General features: G+C 36.3%; 1 protein-coding gene across 9 annotated transcripts in view; it reads left to right on the top strand.

The window, feature by feature from the left end:
• The window catches only part of FOXP2 (forkhead box P2), a 569,876-nt gene that overhangs the window by 497,905 nt on the left and 49,766 nt on the right, over window positions 1–22,205 (top strand). For 7 of the 9 annotated variants that reach the window (XM_040472192.1, XM_040472186.1, XM_040472187.1 and 4 more), the window contains 5 exons: window positions 2,458–2,595; window positions 3,727–3,927; window positions 5,500–5,668; window positions 17,057–17,270; window positions 19,070–19,174. In XM_040472192.1, the coding sequence (XP_040328126.1) occupies window positions 2,458–2,595; window positions 3,727–3,927; window positions 5,500–5,668; window positions 17,057–17,270; window positions 19,070–19,174 (827 nt within the window). The remainder of the gene's footprint in view (window positions 1–2,457; window positions 2,596–3,726; window positions 3,928–5,499; window positions 5,669–17,056; window positions 17,271–19,069; window positions 19,175–22,205) is intronic. The other 2 variants (XM_040472193.1, XM_040472191.1) reach the window with 1 other exon arrangement.

The following is a 22,205-nucleotide window of genomic DNA, read 5'->3' as shown; positions in this document are numbered from 1 at the left end:
GTGTGTGTGTGTGTGTGTGTGTGTGTGTGTGTGTGTGTGTGTGTGTTTTAAAGAGTCCTACAGTTTGTATAAGCTTAAATCTAACTCTAACTTGCAGTATATTATGAAGGTCCTCCATTCATAAAACTTTTCTCAAAAAGTGCATTTGATATCAGTCACATATGAAGTACATTTCATTATAGATATAGAGATAATCTTTAAGTTTATTTTTTGAGAGAGAGGGAGACAGGAAGAGAGGAGAGAGGGAATCCCAAGTAGCATCCGTGCTGTCAGTGTGGAGACTGATGTGGGGCTTGATTCCCATGAATCGTGAGATCACAACCTGAGCTGAAATCAAGACTAGGTCATTCAACTGACTGAGCCACCCAGGGGCCCCAGATGTAGAGATAATTAAGTGAAAGCTCTCCATATGCTAAAAAGTGATACAGGGCTTCGATGAGAGAAGTGTGGCAAGTTTTTATCACATGATTGAATTTATATAAGGTATATATCTATGTGTATGTATATCTATATGTATTTGTCCATCTACATATACATAATATCTATCTACATATATGTGGTATCTGTCTATATATGTGTAGTATCTGTCTGTCTTTTTGTCTATCTGGATTGGCAGCCTTTTTGAAGCTTAACATTTCTGTCTTACCCTGACTCTTAATTTTCGTTTGATTCCTTGTTATTTAGAGATAGTAGGAGGTAAATAATTGGTGGAAGAAAAGTCATCTTTGTGGTAGGTTTTTTTTTTAAACTACTTACCTAACCATTATATTTGTTTATTGAGAAATAAACAGTTAAGTAAACTGGCCACTCAGGTTTTAAAAACTAAACACTTGGGCAACCCATTGGGTCAATTAATTTTATAGCACACATTTCAGAATGCCTTTTATTATGATAAATTCAAATGTAGTAACCTATAACATGTCAGTATGTTCTAAAATAATCCAGAAATACTCAGATAATCACTGAGTTTTTTCCCATCACAATGTGCTTCTTTTTTGTCATAAAACTAGATCTAATCAATCCATGTTTTGAGATATCAGCACGGGATAGACAAGACAAAATTATTTCTTAGTATTAAATATGAAGTGTTTGTGTTTGGGGGTGGGTACTTTATCCACCCCAGGTTTCTTTTATTTTTTCTCTCCTCCCTTCTTTTTCATTATTGATTTCTCCTTTCCTTATAACATGAAGTGCCAGAAAAGTTTGAACTATGTTAAAATGACTATTTAAAATAGTCTATTAATCTTTTTCTGGTTTCAAAGACACATTGTTGTCCCATGAATTTGTTCTAAAGCAGTATTTATGTAAATACATGGTTTTATTTACAGTAAAAGTAGATTGTTCTTTCTAGGAAAGAAAGTGATTGCCTTTTCAAAGGTTGCAAACTGGGCAGGTTGACAAGTTGTTTGATTCCATGCTGGTTAATACAAGCAACGCCCCCCAACAGCAGGACTGTGGCCGGGCTGACCATCTACCACAGGCTTTCATACAAGGTTTTGTCCCGCTCATCCCTCCTGCCATTCTCTTTCCTTAGAACTTCCTCTCTAGCTCTTTCTCACTCTGTATCTTCCTTGCCCCCTCCCCCACTTTCTCCTGTTTCTTTCTCTTCCTCCTTATTTGCTTTTCCTTTTGACGCCATAATTCTCGGAACCTTGAAAAGAAAGACAATTTTAAGCAAAAATACTTTTTTTTTTAATTTTAATGAATCACCTTTGAATAATCTTTAGACTTCCAGACCCCCTAGTATAAGTTTAGCTAGTTCGAAACAAGAAAATGTTTAGAGAAGAATACTTGGCTTATGATTTTTTCTTTGAGAGGACCTGTCTGGGTTGCTATTTTGTGGAAACACATGTGTATATACATCCTATATGAGTTGAGACATGTACTCGTGAAGTAATATATATTACTATACGTATTTTTCTAATATTTATATATTTGATATACATATATCCATAAAATTTTGAAGATGGTGATTGTTTTATGCGTAAGTACATTCTACATACATTCTTTTTACTAGCTTTGATAACAGATATGTATATGCATACTTTTCAAATTGTTTAATCTTTATTATTTATCATAATCCTACCTTGAAACCATTGCCAAAGGCTTTCCGTTGATAACACTATGACATCGGTGCGATGATCGATTAGGAAGTATTGAGAACCCTGACATTTAATTGTTTGTTTTTCACGATGCTAGTCAAAGCTCCAACATCTTAGCGTAATACATGTGAGGTAAGTAAGGAACGTAAAGATAGCATCTGATGTCTCTGGGAGGCCAGTGTCTACATGCTGTGGTACTTTAATAGTATTTTCAAAGAGTTAAGTAATATGCAGATATCATATCAAAACAGTGAGCCATCATTTCTAAAGGATTTACTAGCGGTGACCTGTAGCTGTGAAGTCGGTGAGCAGACGTTTGGTTATGATCACCCCTTCTCTTTCTGTCCCTGCCCAGGTGCCTGTGTCGGTGGCCATGATGACTCCCCAGGTGATCACCCCTCAGCAAATGCAGCAGATTCTTCAGCAGCAAGTCTTGTCTCCTCAGCAGCTCCAAGCCCTCCTCCAGCAGCAGCAGGCAGTCATGCTGCAGCAGGTAATGTGGGTTACCTGCTTTGGTGTCCTGGCATGTGGCGCACGTGTGCGCCTCTGACGACAGTGCCGTGGGCATGTTTGCCGGTCACTCTCCGCTTGAAGGGACAGCTGATCAGCATGCAAGAACATACATGCCGCATTGTGACTGCAGAACTACATCAAAAAAATTTAGATCCCTCGGTCTTTTTAAATTCATCAAAGTCTACAGTAAGAGCAGAGAGAGGCGTAACTTCAACATGGAATAAATTAATAGTTTAGTATTCATATGCTTAGGAGCATTTGATTTGTACACTTGCCAGTAAGAGTGCAAAGGGACTTCTAGATAATTCTTGCTTTGAAAACTCGTTAACACTTCAGCACTCCTTTATGTTCGTGGAAGTATGAGATTTAAACTGGCCATTTGGTTGCGATAGGGAAGGTAACATCCTACGTTTTCTTTCCCAAAATATACTTGGTGTTTAGGCATAGAGAATATCTACTTATAAAAACAAAGTTAAGCAGCCAAGTTACTAACCCATGAAAGTTATCTTTTTTTTAGTGACAAAACTAGCATTTCCAATACGAACCTTATTGGGCCTCGAGTGTGTATAAAGTGGACTTTATGTTGTAGACTTACTTAACCTAGAGAAAATAATGTGCTTTACCCAGATTCTTACTGATTTGATCGCTTTGCTGTCTCCTATGGCTGATGGCCACAGGCCAGTTGCTTCTACTTCTAAGTCTAACATTCTTCTGTACGTCTGATGGATTAAAATATCTTCCCCGATCAGAATTGAACAACCTGATTCTATGTAGCCATATATTTGGTTCTTATAAATGGTAGAGTATATAACCTATTTGAATATCCCAGTGGGACTTCCGATGTAATCAGTTAGGGTATTCATTTGGTTCTGGCCCATTAGAATATAGGTTTCCTATGCCCTCCTGTTTAGGATTTTTTTTGGATTCTGGATTGGAAAATTTCAGAGCTGCCTTGGAAAAAACAAATGTATGTAGATGTGTCTCCTTGCATCCACTACATATCTTTTGTTGTTCTTGGGAGGTGAACCTTAATGGATACTCTACCATATGCCAGTCTAGAAGAGTTTAGGAGATTTATAATACATGAAACTTTTGCCTTTATTTATTAAAGTCAAAATGGTTTATTCAGCAACAACTACAAGAGTTTTACAAGAAACAGCAAGAGCAGTTACATCTTCAGCTTTTGCAGCAGCAGCAACAGCAGCAGCAGCAGCAGCAGCAGCAGCAACAGCAGCAGCAGCAGCAGCAGCAACAGCAGCAGCAGCAGCAGCCGCCCCCGCCGCCGCCGCATCCTGGCAAGCAGGCGAAAGAGGTAGGAGCCACCTGCCGTCGGGCTCACCGGCAGGGCGCAGCGGTGCCAGGTGGGGACTGGGTGCCTCCAGGCCAGGGCGGCCTGAGATCTTCCTAGCGCAAGGCTCTCCTGTCAAAGATGCATTATGATACATTTTTACCCAGCTTAGTAACAGTGACAGTAGAACTCTCCTGCTCTCCTTTTTTGTAGCATGGGACTTGAGAGTTACAATCCAATGCTGCTGTCTGTCGTCTAATGTTCACTAATGAATCACAGTGTACAAAGAGCAAGCTCTGTGGTGGACAAAGTACTGATTATCTTGTATTCACCGAGAATCTAAGTTGGTGAGGGAACCTTATTTTTCTCAGTGGTGCAGCTCAGAGAACATGCATGCAAATGTAGCCCGTGGTTGCGGGGTGGGGTGGGGGGCTAGGGGAGAAACCGGTGGAACACAGATTTCAAAGTCACGGGCCCCTGATTAATGAACTGCTACTGTAGGTTTGGAGTGGCGAGTAGAAAGTTACAGTTTGATATGCTCATAAATCAAACTGACAAGCTGGCTTCTCAGGCCGAGCTTGCACTTGTCAGCAAACTGCATCAAATATAAACATAATACAAACAAAACATGTTGAAGTAGTTAAATTGATCAGCAGGTATCAGAGCCGTTGTCTTCAAGCTGCCCATTATGCAAACGTACAGGAAACAGTTTTGACCTCCTGAGGCTTTGTTTCTGTTTGGATTTGTGAATAGAATTTCAGACAGCCATCAACTACAGAATAGAAATTGCTCCCTTATTTCTCCGGAGGCTCTGGGCAATCCACATGACTTGCTCCATTATGCAGTCTGTTTTCCAGTGAGCGCATCAGAAGTTTCTCTTTTCCCCAAACTAAAAAGGAAAGGTCTTCCCCAGCAGCTTGTCTGTCTCTGCAGTTGTGACTGCCTCGTCATACCCTCCCGAGTCCAGAGAACTCTGGTTTGTCTTGTAATGCCTCACGAAATTGGAAGTTATACTTTTCCTTATAATAAGGGCACTTTTTTTTTTTTTTGCCCTGCACATAATTCTGCCTTTAATGTATTCCAACAAGAGAAGAGAGGAAGAGAGAGAGCTAACAGGCCTGTCCTATGAAGGCTACATCCAGTTTACTAATAGATCACCAGAGACCACATTCATGGGCCTCTGCAGATCAAACTTACTCAATTGGAAAAAAAAAAAAAAAAAAGAGAAGAGTGTTGTTAAAGTTGACTGTCAGTATAAAGTGTTATTTTTTTAGTATAGATAAACTTATTATCATCATCTGCAATAAGCCAATTTTTTTTTTAAAAGTCTGACACTTTGTTGTAGCATACTTTTTCTAAAGCTCGTTCCATACTCTTTCATGCAAGTTCCTTGGTTCTCTGCTGCTGTGTAATATTTGAAAGAAAGGCAACCGAAAATCTAGAACTTGCTCACATTCTGCTTTCGAACGTTGACCATGGGATGCCCATTCAGAAACTCACCGGGGCAGTGAAAGGAGCGTGTGCATTTCTCTGTATGAGAGCTGTGTGCAGACCATGTGTTCCCTGCTGTTTACGGGGCCGGCTTTTCTGCACCAGCAGCAGCAGCAGCAGCAGCAGTTGGCAGCCCAGCAGCTTGTCTTCCAGCAGCAGCTTCTCCAGATGCAACAACTCCAGCAGCAGCAGCACCTGCTCAGCCTTCAGCGTCAGGGCCTCATCTCCATCCCACCTGGCCAGGCGGCACTTCCTGTCCAGTCGCTGCCTCAAGGTACACACAAAGTGTGCACACTTCACTCCTCGTGTGGCACTTTCTACCATTTCATGCCCTGTCTGCCTTATCCCTCGAGAAGTTTTGTTTTTATGACCTTCAGGTTTATTGTTAAAACACGATCGTTACCATGGCTGCATGGCCCGTTTTCTTGAGGCTCAGAGATTTTACTACACACTGAGTTCAGGTGTGTAGTGAAACTGCTTCCAAGTGTTTTGTTAGATATTAAGTGCGTCCTTATTAGTCTTAGAGCCGAAAATAATTTATAAGGGCAACACAGTTTAGGCGCTATCGAATGTACACTGAAGACCTACCTGCAGGGAATTGGATCAGTGGGAAGGCTAACAACATTCCATTTAACAAAGGTGAGCTGATAGGAGTTTGGGTAGAAAACTGATTTAAAAAAAAAAAAAAAAAAAAAAAAAGATAGAGGGTGCCTGTCTGGCTCGGCAAGTTGAAGACCAGGCTCTTGATTTTGGCTCAGGTCATGATCCCAGAGTTGTGGGATCAAGCCCTGTGTTGAGCTACATGCTAAGTGTGGAGCCCGCTTGGGATTCTCTCTTTCCCTCTCTCCCTCTCCCCTCCCTGCGCACTCTTCTCTCTCTAAAATAAAAATAAATCAACAAAAATATAGAAGTTCCAAAAAGTTCCTAATCTTCATGCTAACACTCTTAAGTATAAAAAGGAGCCTTTATGTATTCCTATAGAGAATATTCCATTCCAAGCTACACTTTGTAGAATCCCATCTAAATCGTGGGACCATATTGACCTTATTTTCTCTAAAGTAATATTGCCTGTGCATATATTGTAAATTACAGCTTCAAAAAGCTGCCAATTGTATTCTTATTCATTTTTCTTCCATTTTATTTTATTTTATTTTATTTATTTTATTTTATTTTATTTTATTTAGAAACAGAGAGAGACAGAGCACAAGCAGGGGAGGGGCAGAGAGAGACGGAGACACAGAATCCAAAGCAGGCTCCAGGCTCCGAGCTGTCAGCACAGAGCCTTATGTAGGGCTCAAACCCATGAATGCCAGATCATGACCTGAGCCAAAGTCAGATGCTCAACCGACTGAGCCACTCAGGCACCCCTTATTTTTCGGATAAGAAAACTTTGCATGTACTGTGATAATACAAGAAGATAGTACCATAATACAACACTATAAATCATACAATTGTATATATTCATCATTTGACTCAACTTTTGGGAAACGGAAAGCATTCTTAGTTTAAAACAATGATAGTAAACAAAATGACTCCTTGTGTGCTAAAATTACTGGTACAGGCAAAAGTCATGTATCATTAAACTTCATAAAAGCATATTCTAATTTGCATTTGGATTTTGTTGGAACAAACTTTAATCCAAATGGACTAATTATATTTGTTACAAAGGGGCTCACGTTGTAGTATTTTATGTTCATCTTTCTGACTCAATAGGATATTCTGAATAAAATCAAGAACAATTAAATAGAAAAAAAATAAAATTAGGCAAATAAAAAACTATCTTTAAAACACACATAATCTTGTTTTTGGCACATGAAACTTAAAATATTGCAGGGGCACCTGGGTGGCTCAGTCTGTTGAACGTCCGACTCTTGATTTTGACTCAGGTCATGATCATAGTTCGTGAGTTTGAGCCCCACATCAGGCTCTGCACTGGAGTCTACTTGGGATTCTCTCTCCCACCCCCTCTATGCCCTTCCCCACCTCTCATTCTCTCTCTCTCTCTCTCTCTCTCTCTCAACCTTTCTCCCTGTCAAAATAAATAAACTTTAAAAGTAAAATAAAATGATGTAAAATAAAATAAAATATTACAGTAAATGTTGTTCACTTTTTTTTTTTATCAAATTACTATCACAATGGCATATTTTCCCTAGAATTCCCTCTTTCCCTTGATTTCAGATCTTCTGATTCACCTGATTGAATCACTCCTAGGAAATCAAAAAAGGTAAAGATTAAATAGTGGAAGAAAAACAAGGCCATAAACCCACTTTTCTAGACCATTCCAAAGAGAATTGAAATAAACCATGGTGTCACCATAGCAATGAATGTTCTATTCACTAACTATGTTCTTTGAAAAAATAAATATAATTTGAGGACCAATGAAGAAATAAGGTTTTTAAAAAAAAGAAAGGTATGTACAAATTAATTCAATATAAACATGGATTTCTTTGGTAGAAACTACACTAAAACCGAAGCAATAAATTTATACCATTGTTTTTTTTTTCAGTAAAATTTACATAAAATCTGTGTTTAAGATCTAATGATATAAGATTCTCCTCAATAGAGAGAAGCAAGGTCTACCATGATTTTGAGTAAAACCATTGAAATAAACATTTCAAGAAAGTTTAAAATAGATGCTCACAGAGGGACGCCTGGGTGGCTCAGTCAGTTAAGTGTCTGACTTCAGCTCGGGTCATGGGCTGTGAGTTAGGGCCCTGCGTTGGGCTCTATGCTGACAGCTCCGAGCCTGGAGCCTGCTTCGGATTCTGTGTCTCCTGTCTCTCTATCCCTCCCTTGCTCACACTCAGTCTCAGAAGTCCACAGAAGTAAAATATAGTCTATGTGCGATATATTTGTTAAACTACATTCTTCCAAGGCAAACATACAAAATCTTGCTGAAAAAAGAAATTTATTATGATACAACGATTTTAATGATTTTCAAATGAAAATTTACTCTAATTTCTGAGCTTTTTTAAAATAGATTTTTTTTTCCTTTTCTTCTATTTGTACTCTCCATTAAATATGTGAGAGATTACACACACGAGATAGAGAACATTGAGGAAAATGAAATAAATCTGCAAGCACATCTGGGTTTGAGCAGAATATTTATATTTTAAACAAAATACATGCAAGTCATATTGTGTTTTTCACCGCTTAGATGACTAAGTGTGAAAAGTGCCACTGCGGAGACTCATCAGCCAAACACAGACAGAATGTGTCAGATAAACCAGCCACAGCAGAGGAATAGAACTTCATGGGGTGGTGCTGGGATCCCAAAACTGAATGGGAGAAAGAAAAGAAGTCATTGTTAGACAATGGAAGCCTTGAATTATTTCTGCCTTAACCCTTGGTTATTTCAGATAAAAATATTTTAAATATTTTCATTGTCAGTTTCCCAGTTCACTTTGCACCACGTTTTTGGTTGGCTGATGGATTGGCCATGAATGATAACCACAGGAACACCAAGTAGGATTTATTTATACACAATGATGATCTTTAAAAATATGCCATATTTGAAGTATTTACCCCCATGATTTAACACAGCTTCCTCAGGCTACTTTTTAAAGTTCCAACTTCTTCAACCATATATAAAATAAGTGTATGAGAATGAGACAGAAGTAACAAAATTATAATAATTTTGATAGGAGTGGGAGATGGGTCAACATTTTTCTCTATGTTACAAAATGACATAATATATCACTTTAAATTATTTTAAATATTAAGTATTTAAAGTCACCATGAATATTACTATATTGTTGGATTTTGATGTAAATTAGGCAATTAAGTTATCATCTCTAAAAGCATATATGGGGACACCTGGGTGGCTCAGTTGGTTAAGCATCCAACTTTGGCTCAGATCATGATCTCACAGTTCATGGGTTCGAGCCCCACATTGGGCTCTGCACTGACAGCTGGGAGGCTGGAGCCTGCTTCAGATACTGTCTCCCTCTCTCTCTGTTCCGCCCCTGTTCTCTCTCTCTCAAAAATAAATAAATAAACATTTAAAAATAAATAAATAAAAATCATACATAGAGTGACTGTAGGTATACAGAAGTCAAATAAAAAAAGGATGGATCTGTAAATCAATATCAAATAAAACACTGATTATGAAGCTATTTACTCCATAGATAGTACAGTTTGTATGTCAGCTGGTAATTATTTAGTGACACATTTTCATGACCCAGTACCATTGTCTCCAGGTTAGAAGATAGGAAATTATTGTGCGTGCACTTCTCATGTTTTTGACATGATATAGAAGTCAGTGTATTCCAGTACACAATATATTCACAGACTTACTATGACTGTGGAGACTAAAATATATGTGGCAAAAACTTTATTTCATTCCAACATTCTACATGTTTTTAAATTTATAAAAGCTATTTAAAATATAACACTTTTGTTACCAATCTGAAAGACCAAACAGAAAATGCTAGAATATCTAGCCAGCACTATTTTGAACTAACACCTTCTAGAACTAGATGAGTTTGGAATGAAAGAACTGTTGAATAATAAAGTGAAATCTTTCTAAGTATAAGAATGTCCTTTATGCTGAGTTAGGAATGTGCTGAAGTTTGTCGTTAGGATGAGTATTCAGTCAAAATCAGGTATTTGGCTTTGACTCATTCTCTGATTATGGAAATCTAAATAGTCAAAGCTCAGTCGGTTGAGCATCCTACTCTTTATCCTGCTCCTTTTGGCTCAGGTCATGATTCCAGGGTGGGGGATCAAGCCCCACATTGGGCTGCATGCTCAACATGGAGCCTGCTTAAGATTCTCTCTCTCTCTCTCTCTCTCTCTCTGTCTCTCTGTCTCTCTCTCACACCCTCTCCTCCACTCGCTGTCTTTCTAAAATAAATAAATAAGTAGCCAAATGCATACTTCAGCATCACTTCTGGCATCTTGATTTTTTTGCCTAACCTGTAATCATGTGCTTGCATAGATCACCTTTGTATCTAATCAGGGTAACAGCACCGCAATATGGACAAGGCATGTGGTGCAGAATTATTGTTACCATCTTAGTATTTCCTTTTAAATACCAGTCAGTCTTTAATTTGTAACTTGGAGGGGAAACTCCTTTGGGGTTTTACATGCTAAAGCTCCATCAGTAAGCTGAAGTTTAGATGTACATTTATGATTGCAGGAATAAAACTTTGCAAAGTTAACTATGAATGCTATTAATTTTATGTATAAAAAGTAACTCACAACAAGTTAAATACATAGAGAAATATTAGGCGTGTTAATTTTTGAGGAAATGTAAGTAATGATATATTAAATTATATCATAATTCTAATTGTCACAGAATTGTTTCATATACCAGCATGCATACATTAAAATGAATTTATTTCCATTTACGCCATAAGTCTTTTTAAAGTTCTTTTTGTCAGCTCTTTGTATCTTGAAGGAAGACTCAAAAGCAGAATGTCAACTTTGACCCATTAAAGTTCCATGGTGAGGAAAGCTGAGAAATTACTGTTTTGTAAAATAAATCACAAGCTTAAAAACTGCCTCCTCTAAAAATTTTAATAGTGAAATCATAGTATGATTGTATATATAAATGTAAATATAAATAATATGTAAATATAAATATATGTGTGTGTGTATATATTATATATATATTATATATTATATATATTATATATATATATATATATATAATATATATACCCTGTATTCTGGTATCCCAGAAGTTCCTTCTTTGTGGTGATATTTGCCTTTGGTCTCAGTTTTAGCCAAATAGCTATTTTGCTCCTTGTAATTCAGCTTTTGGGCAAAATATGTATTCAGTACACTTCTCATTAAACATACATTTTAAAGATGGGCACTATACCTACAGGTTAAAGTAGGCCCCCAGTCAAATATAAATCCATAATATGTTAGGTCTGGCAAATTATAAATGAACACAGGTCTCTGAAGGATAGCCCAGAAACCAGAATGACGGTTGCCTGTGGAGAGAACTAGGAACCGTGAAGTCAGGTCTGGTTCGGGAAATTCGATTTTGCAATGTATAACCTTCTCTATGATTCTGTTATTTTGGCCATGTGCATATACTACTTTTTTTAATGTAAAATTTAAGATGAAAGTGAAAATTACATGATAATAGTTCAAGAATTCAAATTACTAAATATCAAATTAGTTCAATAAAATATGTGAATGATACAAATACTTCTACAAAATTTGCTTTTATTGCTTTTACTTATAAGTAACTCTAGAAAATAAGCAGAGTACTATTAAATAAGTTAATTTAAAAAAATCACAGTAGACTTACTTTACATCATAATGTATAAAATTATTTAACATTAAAAATTAATTACTGGACATAAAAAATGAAAAGACATTATTTTTGTGTGAAAAAGCTGCTAATGTAATTTTTACCAATAAGTAAAATATTGGAATTTTTAAATCTTGTGTGCTCCAAGACTGTATAATCTAGATATGAATTACCAAATTTTAATTAATTCTTAGCACAGCGGTTTTCACCCAATAGATACTCCACAAACTATGAATCTAGGATTAAGGAATATTATTTAATTGTTTTACCTGTGGTATTACATGCAATTTGATTAGGAATTCATCAACTTATTCATTCAACTCCTAGAAAAACAAACCTTTTAATGCTTATTTGTAGTACTGGCAGTGAACGAGAGCCAGTCCAAGCCATCATCCATCATCATTTCTTGATTTTTTTGTGGTCATGGAATTTTAAAATTGCATAATCATACAACTTTTTGGTGCTAGTATTGTTATGTATGTATCCTTGAAATAAGTTACTAAGAAAACTGAATACTCTTTACTTGGGATTTTTTTTTTAATTTTTTTTTTCAACGTTTATTTATTTTGGGGACAGAGAGAGACAGAGCATGAACGGGGGAGGGGCAGAGAGAGAGGGAGACACAGAATCGGAAACAGGCTCCAGGCTCTGAGCCATCAGCCCAGAGCCCGACGCAGGGCTCGAACTCACGGACCGTGAGATCGTGACCTGGCTGAAGTCGGACGCTCAACCGACTGCGCCACCCAGGCGCCCCTACTTGAAATTTTAAATTGACTATTATTCTGTGATGGTCTAGTCCACTGATTCCCAGATTATGCACTGCTACTGTTCTGGTCATTGAACAACTCTTTTAAGTAATACACATTGAGCTTTCACTCACTGTAAGCACTCCTAGAGGCACTGGGGACAAAGCAGTCAAGAGGACAGGCAAAAATCCCTGCCATCACAGAACTTAGATTTCAAATTAAGTAAAATGTATAGTACTAAGTGCTATGGGAATTTTTTTTTTCTTTTTTTAAGTCAGGATAGGAAAAAATAAAGAAACCTTAGAAACGGTAGGGGTTGAACTTGTAGACAGGGTGGCCAGGGAAGGAGTCCTGAAAAAGGGTTATGTGGGCAATGACCTACAAAGGTGAGGAGCTTTGCCGTGCATTAGCTCTAGAGCTAGTTACTCAACTTTCCTGTTCCTCAGTGTCCTCATCTCTAAAATAGGGAGAATAATAGTAGCTCAGGGTATTAGATTAGACCTGAAGCATGCAGAAAAGTGACTGGCATATCAGAAGTACCATGTAAATTTCTAACAAAACAGAGACAAAGGAACCTACTGGAGCAGTGAGTTGGGTTCCAAGGGGCTGCATAAATAGAAGCTTAGTTTTGAACTAAGCTAATTTTGGAAAAAGTCTTAAGTTTATAAACAGGCAGCCTGCAGTTCATGGGAGGGCTGGAGAGCACCTGATGAATCCTAAGCCCACACCCGTTATTTAAAACTGAAATAAATTAATGCAATTGTAAAAAGAGTTTGTTGTGTTTTTTTTCCTTTTTATCCTCAAATGGATTTGTAAAACAAAGAGTTAAAGAAGAGACTCAAGGGTTTCTTTTGTTTCTAGACATCATGGAACTGATGTATATGTTAACATTAATCATAAGCCTCCAAGATAGAGACCAGAGATCTCTTAGATCTCTGATTAGAAGTGTTCAGATGACTACTGTCGCATAGAACACAGTTTAGGAAGTATTGAATGTGTTACATTACTGCCTGAAAATAGGTTAATTTTCGCAAACCTCAAAACTTCAAAACTCATGAAACTTTCAAAATTGTACAAAACGGATTGGCTGGTTGTTTCATATTCATCGTTTTGTATCCATGGAAAAGAGCTAAGTAAATTGTAGGTGTGAAAACTCTGTTCATGAGCAATATGACAGTTTGCTTTTAAAATTTTTCCTCCAAAATTGTCTGCACGTTGGAATCATCGGTGGAGCTTCAGAAACAGACTGATACCTGTGTCCTACCTCCAGAAATTGTGATTTAATTGGTTTGGGCTGTGGTCAGGGCATTGGAAATTTTAAAATGTCCCCAAGTGAGTCTAATATGCAGACACTTTGGGGAACCACTTCTACTAACAGGAGTCTCTTTTTGACATCATCTATTCTCTGCCCCTTATCTGTAATATTTAAAAACCACTTCCTTCCTCGTTTAATTAAGAATCATTATTTGGATAACGAATAGGTTATTTATTCATCAAACATCTATGTGCTTAGTATTTGTTGCCATATCATTGTGATATCATGCTGATACCACTAATTTTCCATACACATGAATAGTATAATAGAAGTCTGCTTTTTAAAAGGTAAGTGGATACTTAGGTTAACTAAATTATTAATAAAATTCAAAAACTGAATTATTAATAACATCTCTCACTGATATAGTCTCTAAAAACATCTAAGAGTCTTTAGCCAAGGTATAAAATTTTATCAGCCACTCGATCTTTAGAATCAACTAGTTTATAATTCTTTAGATATTGGCCTTACAGGATAGCAAGTACTCATAAATAGTATGCCCCGCAAGAGCCACAGAACTTCCATGTGAAAACCAAAATGCCTACAAAAACTCTATGAATCTGTTATAATCAACTAAATCAACTACTATTTATTGAACACATACCAGGCACTCTTCTAGGCACTGGAGATAGATAAGTAAAATAAGAAATCCCTACTCTTACCATTTTAAGTTTAAATTGCAGAAGAGGGAGACTGATGATAACGAGTAAAACAGATAAATATTCTAGTTTCAGAGACTGACAACGCTCTTAGGAAAAAGAAAGCAGAGTGAGGTGACAGAGAATGTTAGAAGGCAAGGTGGGGAGGGGCAGTAGTTGAAAGCATGGTCTAAGACCTCTCAGAGGAGGTGAGCCTTGAATCATCTGAGTGAAGTGAGGAAGTCATGAGGAGATCTATAACCAAAATCGCCCGTGCTGTGGGAACAGCCAGAGCAAAAGCTGGAAAGGGAGCAAATATTTACTGCCTTTAAGATGCAGAAGAAAGTATAACAGAGCAAAATGTACAGAGTGAGCAATAGATGAGGTCAGAGAGGCAGGCAAGACCCAGATAATAAATGCCAGCACCTCACAGGCCATAGTAGGGTTTTTTGTTGTTATGTGTTCCCTTTCTTTCCTTGTGTTTTTTTCTAAGTGTTCTGGAAAGCCATTGGAGGCTTTGTCTGGAAAATGCCATTGCCTAATTTACATTTAAAGAGATAGATTTTGGCTGATATATGACGAGAAGTAAATTATAGCAAGGCAAGGGGAAAGCAGGAAGACAGGAAGGGGTAACTGCACACCAGGCAAGAGTGGACAGTGGAGCAGAGAGGCAGAGTGAGGTGGTGAGGGCTCGCATGCAGAAGATGTGTAAAAGCTGTGATGTAAAAGGATTGGTTAATAGAGTTTTGCTGTTAGGACACCTAATTCATACAGACAGGTAATCAAAAAGTTACAGTCAGGTAAGTTTCAGAATCCTGGGTTAAAGCAATAATTAATGATGTTTCTATAGAAATTATGTCCCATATAACCAGAGTAATACCTTAGTTTATTAAACCATCCTCTTTTATGTAGAAAAAAAAATAGTTTTAAATAACTGGAAACCTGAGTTATCCAGTCTTTTCTTCAGTCTTAGGCTGTTTTAAAATCTTCAGGAGCCAGAATCACCAAAATGATAGTTTTCAGTAAAACTATCTGTAAGAAATTGTGATAGGCATAGCAGTTTAAGGTTACCACTGTGATGAATAATTTGACCAGAAGTTATGTTTGGAGCAGTGAGAATTCTTCTGTCACTTTGGGCTACTTACTACTATGTCTAGATTGATGGTTTTCCTAGTTGCAGGGGGAGGGGCGAGCAGGCTGACTCTGCTTGACATCATGTTCTGTTATCTTCCCCTAGTTTCCCCTGCCTGTTCGATCCTGCTCCCTTCCCCCACACCTCTTGATTGATCGGCATCACCGTAGCATCTGATGTAGATGTGTGCTGGGTTGTGGGAGTGGGGGTATTGGATTAGTACTTCCGTCCTTGTGTTAGATGTTGCAGATGCACGTAACATATGCAGAACCTAGATTTTGGAGCAGCAGTGCGTTAAGTTTGAATTCTGTCCACCAGTTGTGAGCATAGTGATTTGGTAACATATTTCATCTTTTTAGACCTCCATGCCATGCCCTCATCTGTCAAGTAGAATGATTCCTAGCTTCAAGTGAAGTTAATTGAGATTATGAATGTAAAGCATCAGACTACAGCAGATGGTCAATAAGTGATAGCAACCATAGTTACAACTGCCTTTCCTCCTGTATATCTTTATTCAATAGTTTTCATATTTTTAATGTAATATTTTAAGAAAAAAGGCATTCGAATAAAACTGCCTGGATTTAAATCAAAGCTTTACCACATAGAAGCTTTGTGACCTTGGATACATTTTTGAACCTCTCCCTCACTTTGCTTTGTTATCCATGAACTGATTGAAATACAGTTATGAACTCATTGGATTTAGTGAAGATTAAGGAGCATAAGGTATGGAAAGAATCCGTGAAGGCATAGTACTTGGCATATATAAGTACTGTTATATATTTGACTTATAATAAGTAAACAGTAATCTCTCAATTCCTTATTTCGGAATTAGAGTTAAAAGCTAAAATGCCTTGATTTTCTGTTTTCATTCTTCATATATCTGGTAAATTTCCATGATCTGAAACAGGGCATTGTTTAAAATGGGTACTCATTTATTCTATCGTCCATAAAATGAAGTTTTCATATTACCTGTTTAATTGGTCCATGGAGGTAAGAACATTGGCTTATTTAGGACCTCCAAATGAAACTCAATTATTTTGTTTGTCTGTCTGAGAAAGAGCAAAGTAACTTTGTCAAAGTTAATTGTCAAATGTATTCTTTTTCTGAGTTGGATGTTTACTGTTTTTCCCTGACATTTTTTTTTCCCTGACAAATTTTTTGTTTACCCTCCTTACTTCTTTTTTTCTTTTCATTTCTTTTGATATATCTCATTTCAAAATCTATTTCTTTTTCATTTCCTTACTGATAAAAACTTAACACTAGCAATAAGTAAAAGCTTCTGTTAAATAGTTTAACTTTCAAGTAGAACTTGCTGGCTTCTTCCATTAATCCTTGATAGTTTCAATACTATTATTCCCAGTAGTATTCCCAAAATGGTAGTCTTTAACAAATAACTGATTATTCATGAGAAAGGCTATGGTGCTGATGGTGTAAAGTGAACTACTATTGTATATTAATTATGCTGGTAACATCACTTTTGTTGTTGGCATTAATCCAGTAATAACACTAAGCTCATTATATGAACTTTACCTTGTTATATTAGTGGGGCTTTCTTTCGTTTTGTAGCTGGCTTAAGTCCTGCTGAGATTCAGCAGTTATGGAAAGAAGTGACTGGAGTTCACAGTATGGAAGACAATGGCATTAAACATGGAGGGCTAGACCTCACTACTAACAATTCCTCCTCGACTACCTCCTCCACCACTTCCAAAGCGTCACCACCAATAACCCATCATTCCATAGTGAATGGACAGTCTTCAGTTCTAAGTGCAAGGCGGGACAGGTAAATCTCATGAGATTTGTTCTATATTTATCTGTCGCCAACCTCTCCTTCCACCATTCATACAACTGAGGATTATGATCTGTACTTAACAGGGGAAAAATGTGTAAAACAAATTAAATAAAAACCTTTAGGTTATTTACCTTATATATTATTTTCATTACAGAAAGTAGCTCAAATACCAGGGATTTGATGGATTTGGTGGGGAATTGGCCTGAAGAAAGTTATTTTTTATTAAGTGCATATGGAATTACTGTATCGACATATTTTTATGGCTAATCTGTTTTGATGAGCCGGATTGCTGAAATGAGAACATTTTACCATTTTTAAACTTAAGAACCCCTTTCAAATAACTAAAGATGCATACATATCCCCCTTAGCAAATGTTTAAAAACACGTACTTAATATATGTTTAAGAACATGTCCATAGATATCAGAGAATCCATATACATGAGGGTACAATTACAGGCATAATAAACCAGAAGACAGAATATCTGGTATACATTATTATTATTATTATTATTATTATTATTATTATTATTGGAGCATGAGGGAAGTTGCAATTACATAAAAAATAAACTTATGATGCTAACTCTGAGTAAATTTGACTCAAAATTCATAGGGAAAAATTACTTGATTTCAGTTACCAACATTGAGTACATTATGTTAGATAATTTTCAACCTCTTGTTTTATTTTACTTGTGTAAAAACTGCCTTTATAAAAGGAGAACCCAGGTGCTCTTGTCCATTTACTGCCCCTGTTTCAAGCATGTAGCTCTCTCTAATCAAGTCCTTTAAAGCAATTTATGTAAAATATGTAAGCTAGAATATTGCTTAACATAAAAACTATATTTTTAAAGGATGAAACATAAATGTAGGGTTTCTTAACAGAGTGACTCAGGCTCCTATGGTATTTTGCTCTAAACTTCACATTGGAGTGTAGTGGGTTGATAGTATTCTCTTATGTAATATGAATGTCTGCCTAGCTGTAACAAATTCTTTCTCACAAAGAATTTTTTTTTAAGAAACCTATATTTAATTACAGTACACTTTAAAATAGAATGCTGTAGTTTGGTGGTGTTTCTGGTCTTCATTTGAGTATCATGAAAAATTTTTCTTGTTAGTTTTCATCGTTAACAAACGGTATGCTTCTGAATGCTTTCATGCTATTGTTTTAATTGAGATAATTTGATGGTTATATACTGCAGAAGTTGGTTGATTTTTCTAGGCTCTCTCCATCTGATATAATACTCACTTATCAAAAGTCTTTGGTAATTATAGAAGGATATAGCTAATGAATACTGTTCCAAAGTAGATTTTTTAAAATCAGCAGTAACTAGTAACTATGGCTCAAACATAAATATTAAACAATTTAAATGATCCTAAAGGTCCATATCTTCTTTAAAAAGCGCATTTCAAAAATCTTATGGTGGATGTCCTGTTACCTTCTTAAAAACACAGGTTTATTTCACTTGACCACATGTGAATATATATATTTTTTATTTAGAGGTAAATGTTACATTAAGGTCATATGGCAAGATTAGCATATGATATTATACAGTCCTCTTAGTTTTTCATCCTTTATTAACAGTCATCTTTGGCTCTATTTCTCCTCTAATTGGAACATCATCTAGCCTTGGCAGTTGAACTATTCAATAGAACGATTAAATTTTTCTGACTGCTCTGAGCTGAATTGACCTGTTTTGACCTGTTTGTCACTGATCGTAACCTGACAGGCGCTAGCAGCCTGCAACGATTATGGCTTTTTGAGATGACTCTGACGCCGTGTTCTTTTGCTACAGCTCGTCACACGAGGAGACTGGGGCTTCTCACACTCTGTACGGCCATGGAGTTTGCAAATGGCCAGGCTGTGAAAGCATTTGTGAAGATTTTGGACAGTTTTTAAAGTAGGTTTCGTACCTTTTTTAGGGAAGGGGGTGGGTTCTGGGGGAGTTTCAAGCGCACTGTTGAAAATAAACAAGAGAAAGCTGAAAGGGGGAAGTAAAGGTCCATCATAAGCCCCCTCTGAGTTTTCTGTGTGTTCCAACAAGTGCATGACCAAAGTCAGGCTACGAAGGCGACTGTCCGTCTTTACCTTTCCATCAAAATATTTTACAAGTCATTCGATAGGGGTTTTTTAAAGAATGAAAAATAGTACCCTACTGTAATAGTGCCATTAATAATTGGGAGACGTGTGCAGGATTCACTTAAATTTCAAGTTTTTAATAAAAATTTTAAGTAAAATTACATGAGGCGTCATGTAATATATCCACATCTCAACCCGATATTTTACAGGGTTATTTTTTTTAATCGCAAACTTGAGATTACTTCCTTTAAATAATGATATTTGACATATTTATTGAACAATAAGAATGAAAAGATGAAATTTAATAGGAACCAAAGTTTTCAGAAATAATTGTATTTCATCTACCTTTGTTACTTGTTGCCCTCAGGATCAGAGCGAAACACCCATGGCTGTATAGTTGTATGATAAATTCTATGGCTTCTCTAGCTTAAAATCAAAACTTTGTGTGTCCTTAATTTCTTCATACGGTGGTAATTTTGTTTAATTTTAAGAGGTTCCTTTTCAAATAAGAATATGCATCTTTTATGAAACATTTTCCACGCACAATTCTGCCATACAAGAGATCTAAACAGAGAGCTACAGATAGGTTTATGGAGATGAGTAACTTCACAGGCTCAGACTCTTATGTTGTCATGGAGCAGCTAACAGGGTGAATGAACTGTTTCATGCTTCATCAACAATTAAGTTAATTAGCTCATTTGAAATTGCACTGCTTTGTTGCCAGGATGTTGGCAGAAACATCAAAAAGATGTGTTTACAAATGGTAGACTACAGGGTATAGAGTAAAAGCACCTTAACAACAAGGCACAAGTACTTGGCATCATAATAACTTCATAACAGAATTACAGTAAGACTTCCACAAGGATTTTCTTTTAAACTTTTTCTCATTTCTGACCAACTAAAAGAAAATTTGCTTCCTGTATTGCTATGGCTTTTGGAAAAGGCCTTAAATAAATTTTTCATGACTATTATACCAAAACAGTAGTGAGCTACCATTTTATTGGACGTGAAACTGATCCAGCTAATTTCATATTTCTTCATTTGAATACATTCATCCTTATCAATGTGTCGTGTTATTCCTTATCATAAGATCATTAAGAGGACTGTTGCTACTATTTCGTAAATGTGGTCATTTAAGAAATAGAAGTAGCCCAGTCACCATGTTATTCCTCCAAATTGTTCTTTCTGACAAAATTAAGAATTTTTGAGAAAATGTACATATCTTCCCTTCAGTGTGATTTCCTTTATAGCACATGGAAAGGAACGTTTTTATTCATCTCAAATATTTATCTAAATGTTTATTACTAACAAGCAGAGGAACATGGGCCCTCATGTTAGCTTCCTGGTTCTTTTTTCACATTCATGCCAGTATTTTTTAAAAACTAAAGATATTACAGAGGTGCGGGGGTGGGGGGAGAAATTACAATTAAAAAAGCATTTCCTTTCAATTAAATATCAACTTTGGTTCCAAAGGCTGACCACTTTTCCAAACCATTAACTTTATAGAGATGACAGAACAAATGACAGCAGATTGTAAGGTCTTTCTTTTAGTCCATTTTTGTTATGATCTGCTTTAGATTCCCTTACTCAAAGACAAATTCTGTCAATAGATGTAATACCAGTATACTGAAAAAAATTTATTAGATACATTTCCATACTGGTACTGTCTTTTTATTAAAGTGTATGGGAAATGTAAAAAGAAATAATATATTTTATGAAATTAATTAAGTCCAGTTATTCAGAAAACAGTGTAGTGTCTGTGTGGAAAGTGAAATGAAGACATCACCACTAATACAGATTTTCTTGGAAAGGATATTTTGCTTTTCTTTTGTCGTTATGGGGGAGAGTTGAGGTTTAGAGGAATGTCAGACAAGCCAAAAAACTGTGAAAGGTTTTCAGTTCTCAGTTTCCGTGTTTGCTACTCTCCCAGAAATTTTATATCCAGTGTTTATTATGGAAGTTTTTGGAGAAAATATTGTGGCATTTTTATTTCTGAAATGCACTAAAAATAAATGTATAGCTTGAGCTTTACTTTGGCATCAGACAACTTATCCATTGGTTTGAAATAAAAGGAATCTATTTGTTATTACTATTTAGCCTACATATGTTAAATAATAAAGGATAGTAGAAAATACACTAAGAGTCCCAAATTCTTTCTCACATTATATCCCAAACAGACTAGTAGAATCCTTCTGCTTTTGCCCAGCACCAAATGAAAAGCTAATAGAGGACAGTTGCTTATGTACATATATATTGTTAGTCTGATGTGTATTCTTTAATATTCCATGAAGTTTTTCTTTTCTGTTGAATTAAGACTGAGTTCGAAACTGTTATTTGTAGCAACAAAGATAAAGGCAAGAAAACCAAAATACAAAGAAGAAAGCCCAGGCTAAAAAGGTGATTAGGAACATTTCTGAATTTTACTGTAAAGTAGGTGTTGACAGAAGCTAACCATTTTTTCTGACCACTAATTGAAGATCTCACTAGATCACTAAAAGCATTTCATACTACTCCTTCATTACTGTCTTATAAATGTCAAAGTGTAATAACATCTGACAAAACTTTAGCATAGTTTGACTGCAAAATTAATTATCATTCCATTGGACCTAAGTCAGCTTGAATGTAAGTGGATTGACTTTTAGAGCTTAAACCAAAAGGTTTACAAGATAGCTTTCCAGTTAGCAGACGTGTTCTTGAGTCTGCATGCACAGGTGCCAGCAAATAAAACATGATCCGAGATTCAGAGGTAGAAATATTCTCTGTGAAGAAAGGCAGAATGAGTAGTGTCCACAAAAATATCAATCTAGTCAAGAGCCGTTAGTTGATGAAGATAAGTGTATTAGGTTTATTAC

The sequence above is a fragment of the Herpailurus yagouaroundi genome, unplaced genomic scaffold, assembly GCF_014898765.1.
Source record: "Herpailurus yagouaroundi ecotype Mexico unplaced genomic scaffold, PumYag 100, whole genome shotgun sequence".
Taxonomy (NCBI): domain Eukaryota; kingdom Metazoa; phylum Chordata; class Mammalia; order Carnivora; family Felidae; genus Herpailurus; species Herpailurus yagouaroundi.
This window is presented reverse-complemented; position numbering and strand designations above follow the sequence as displayed.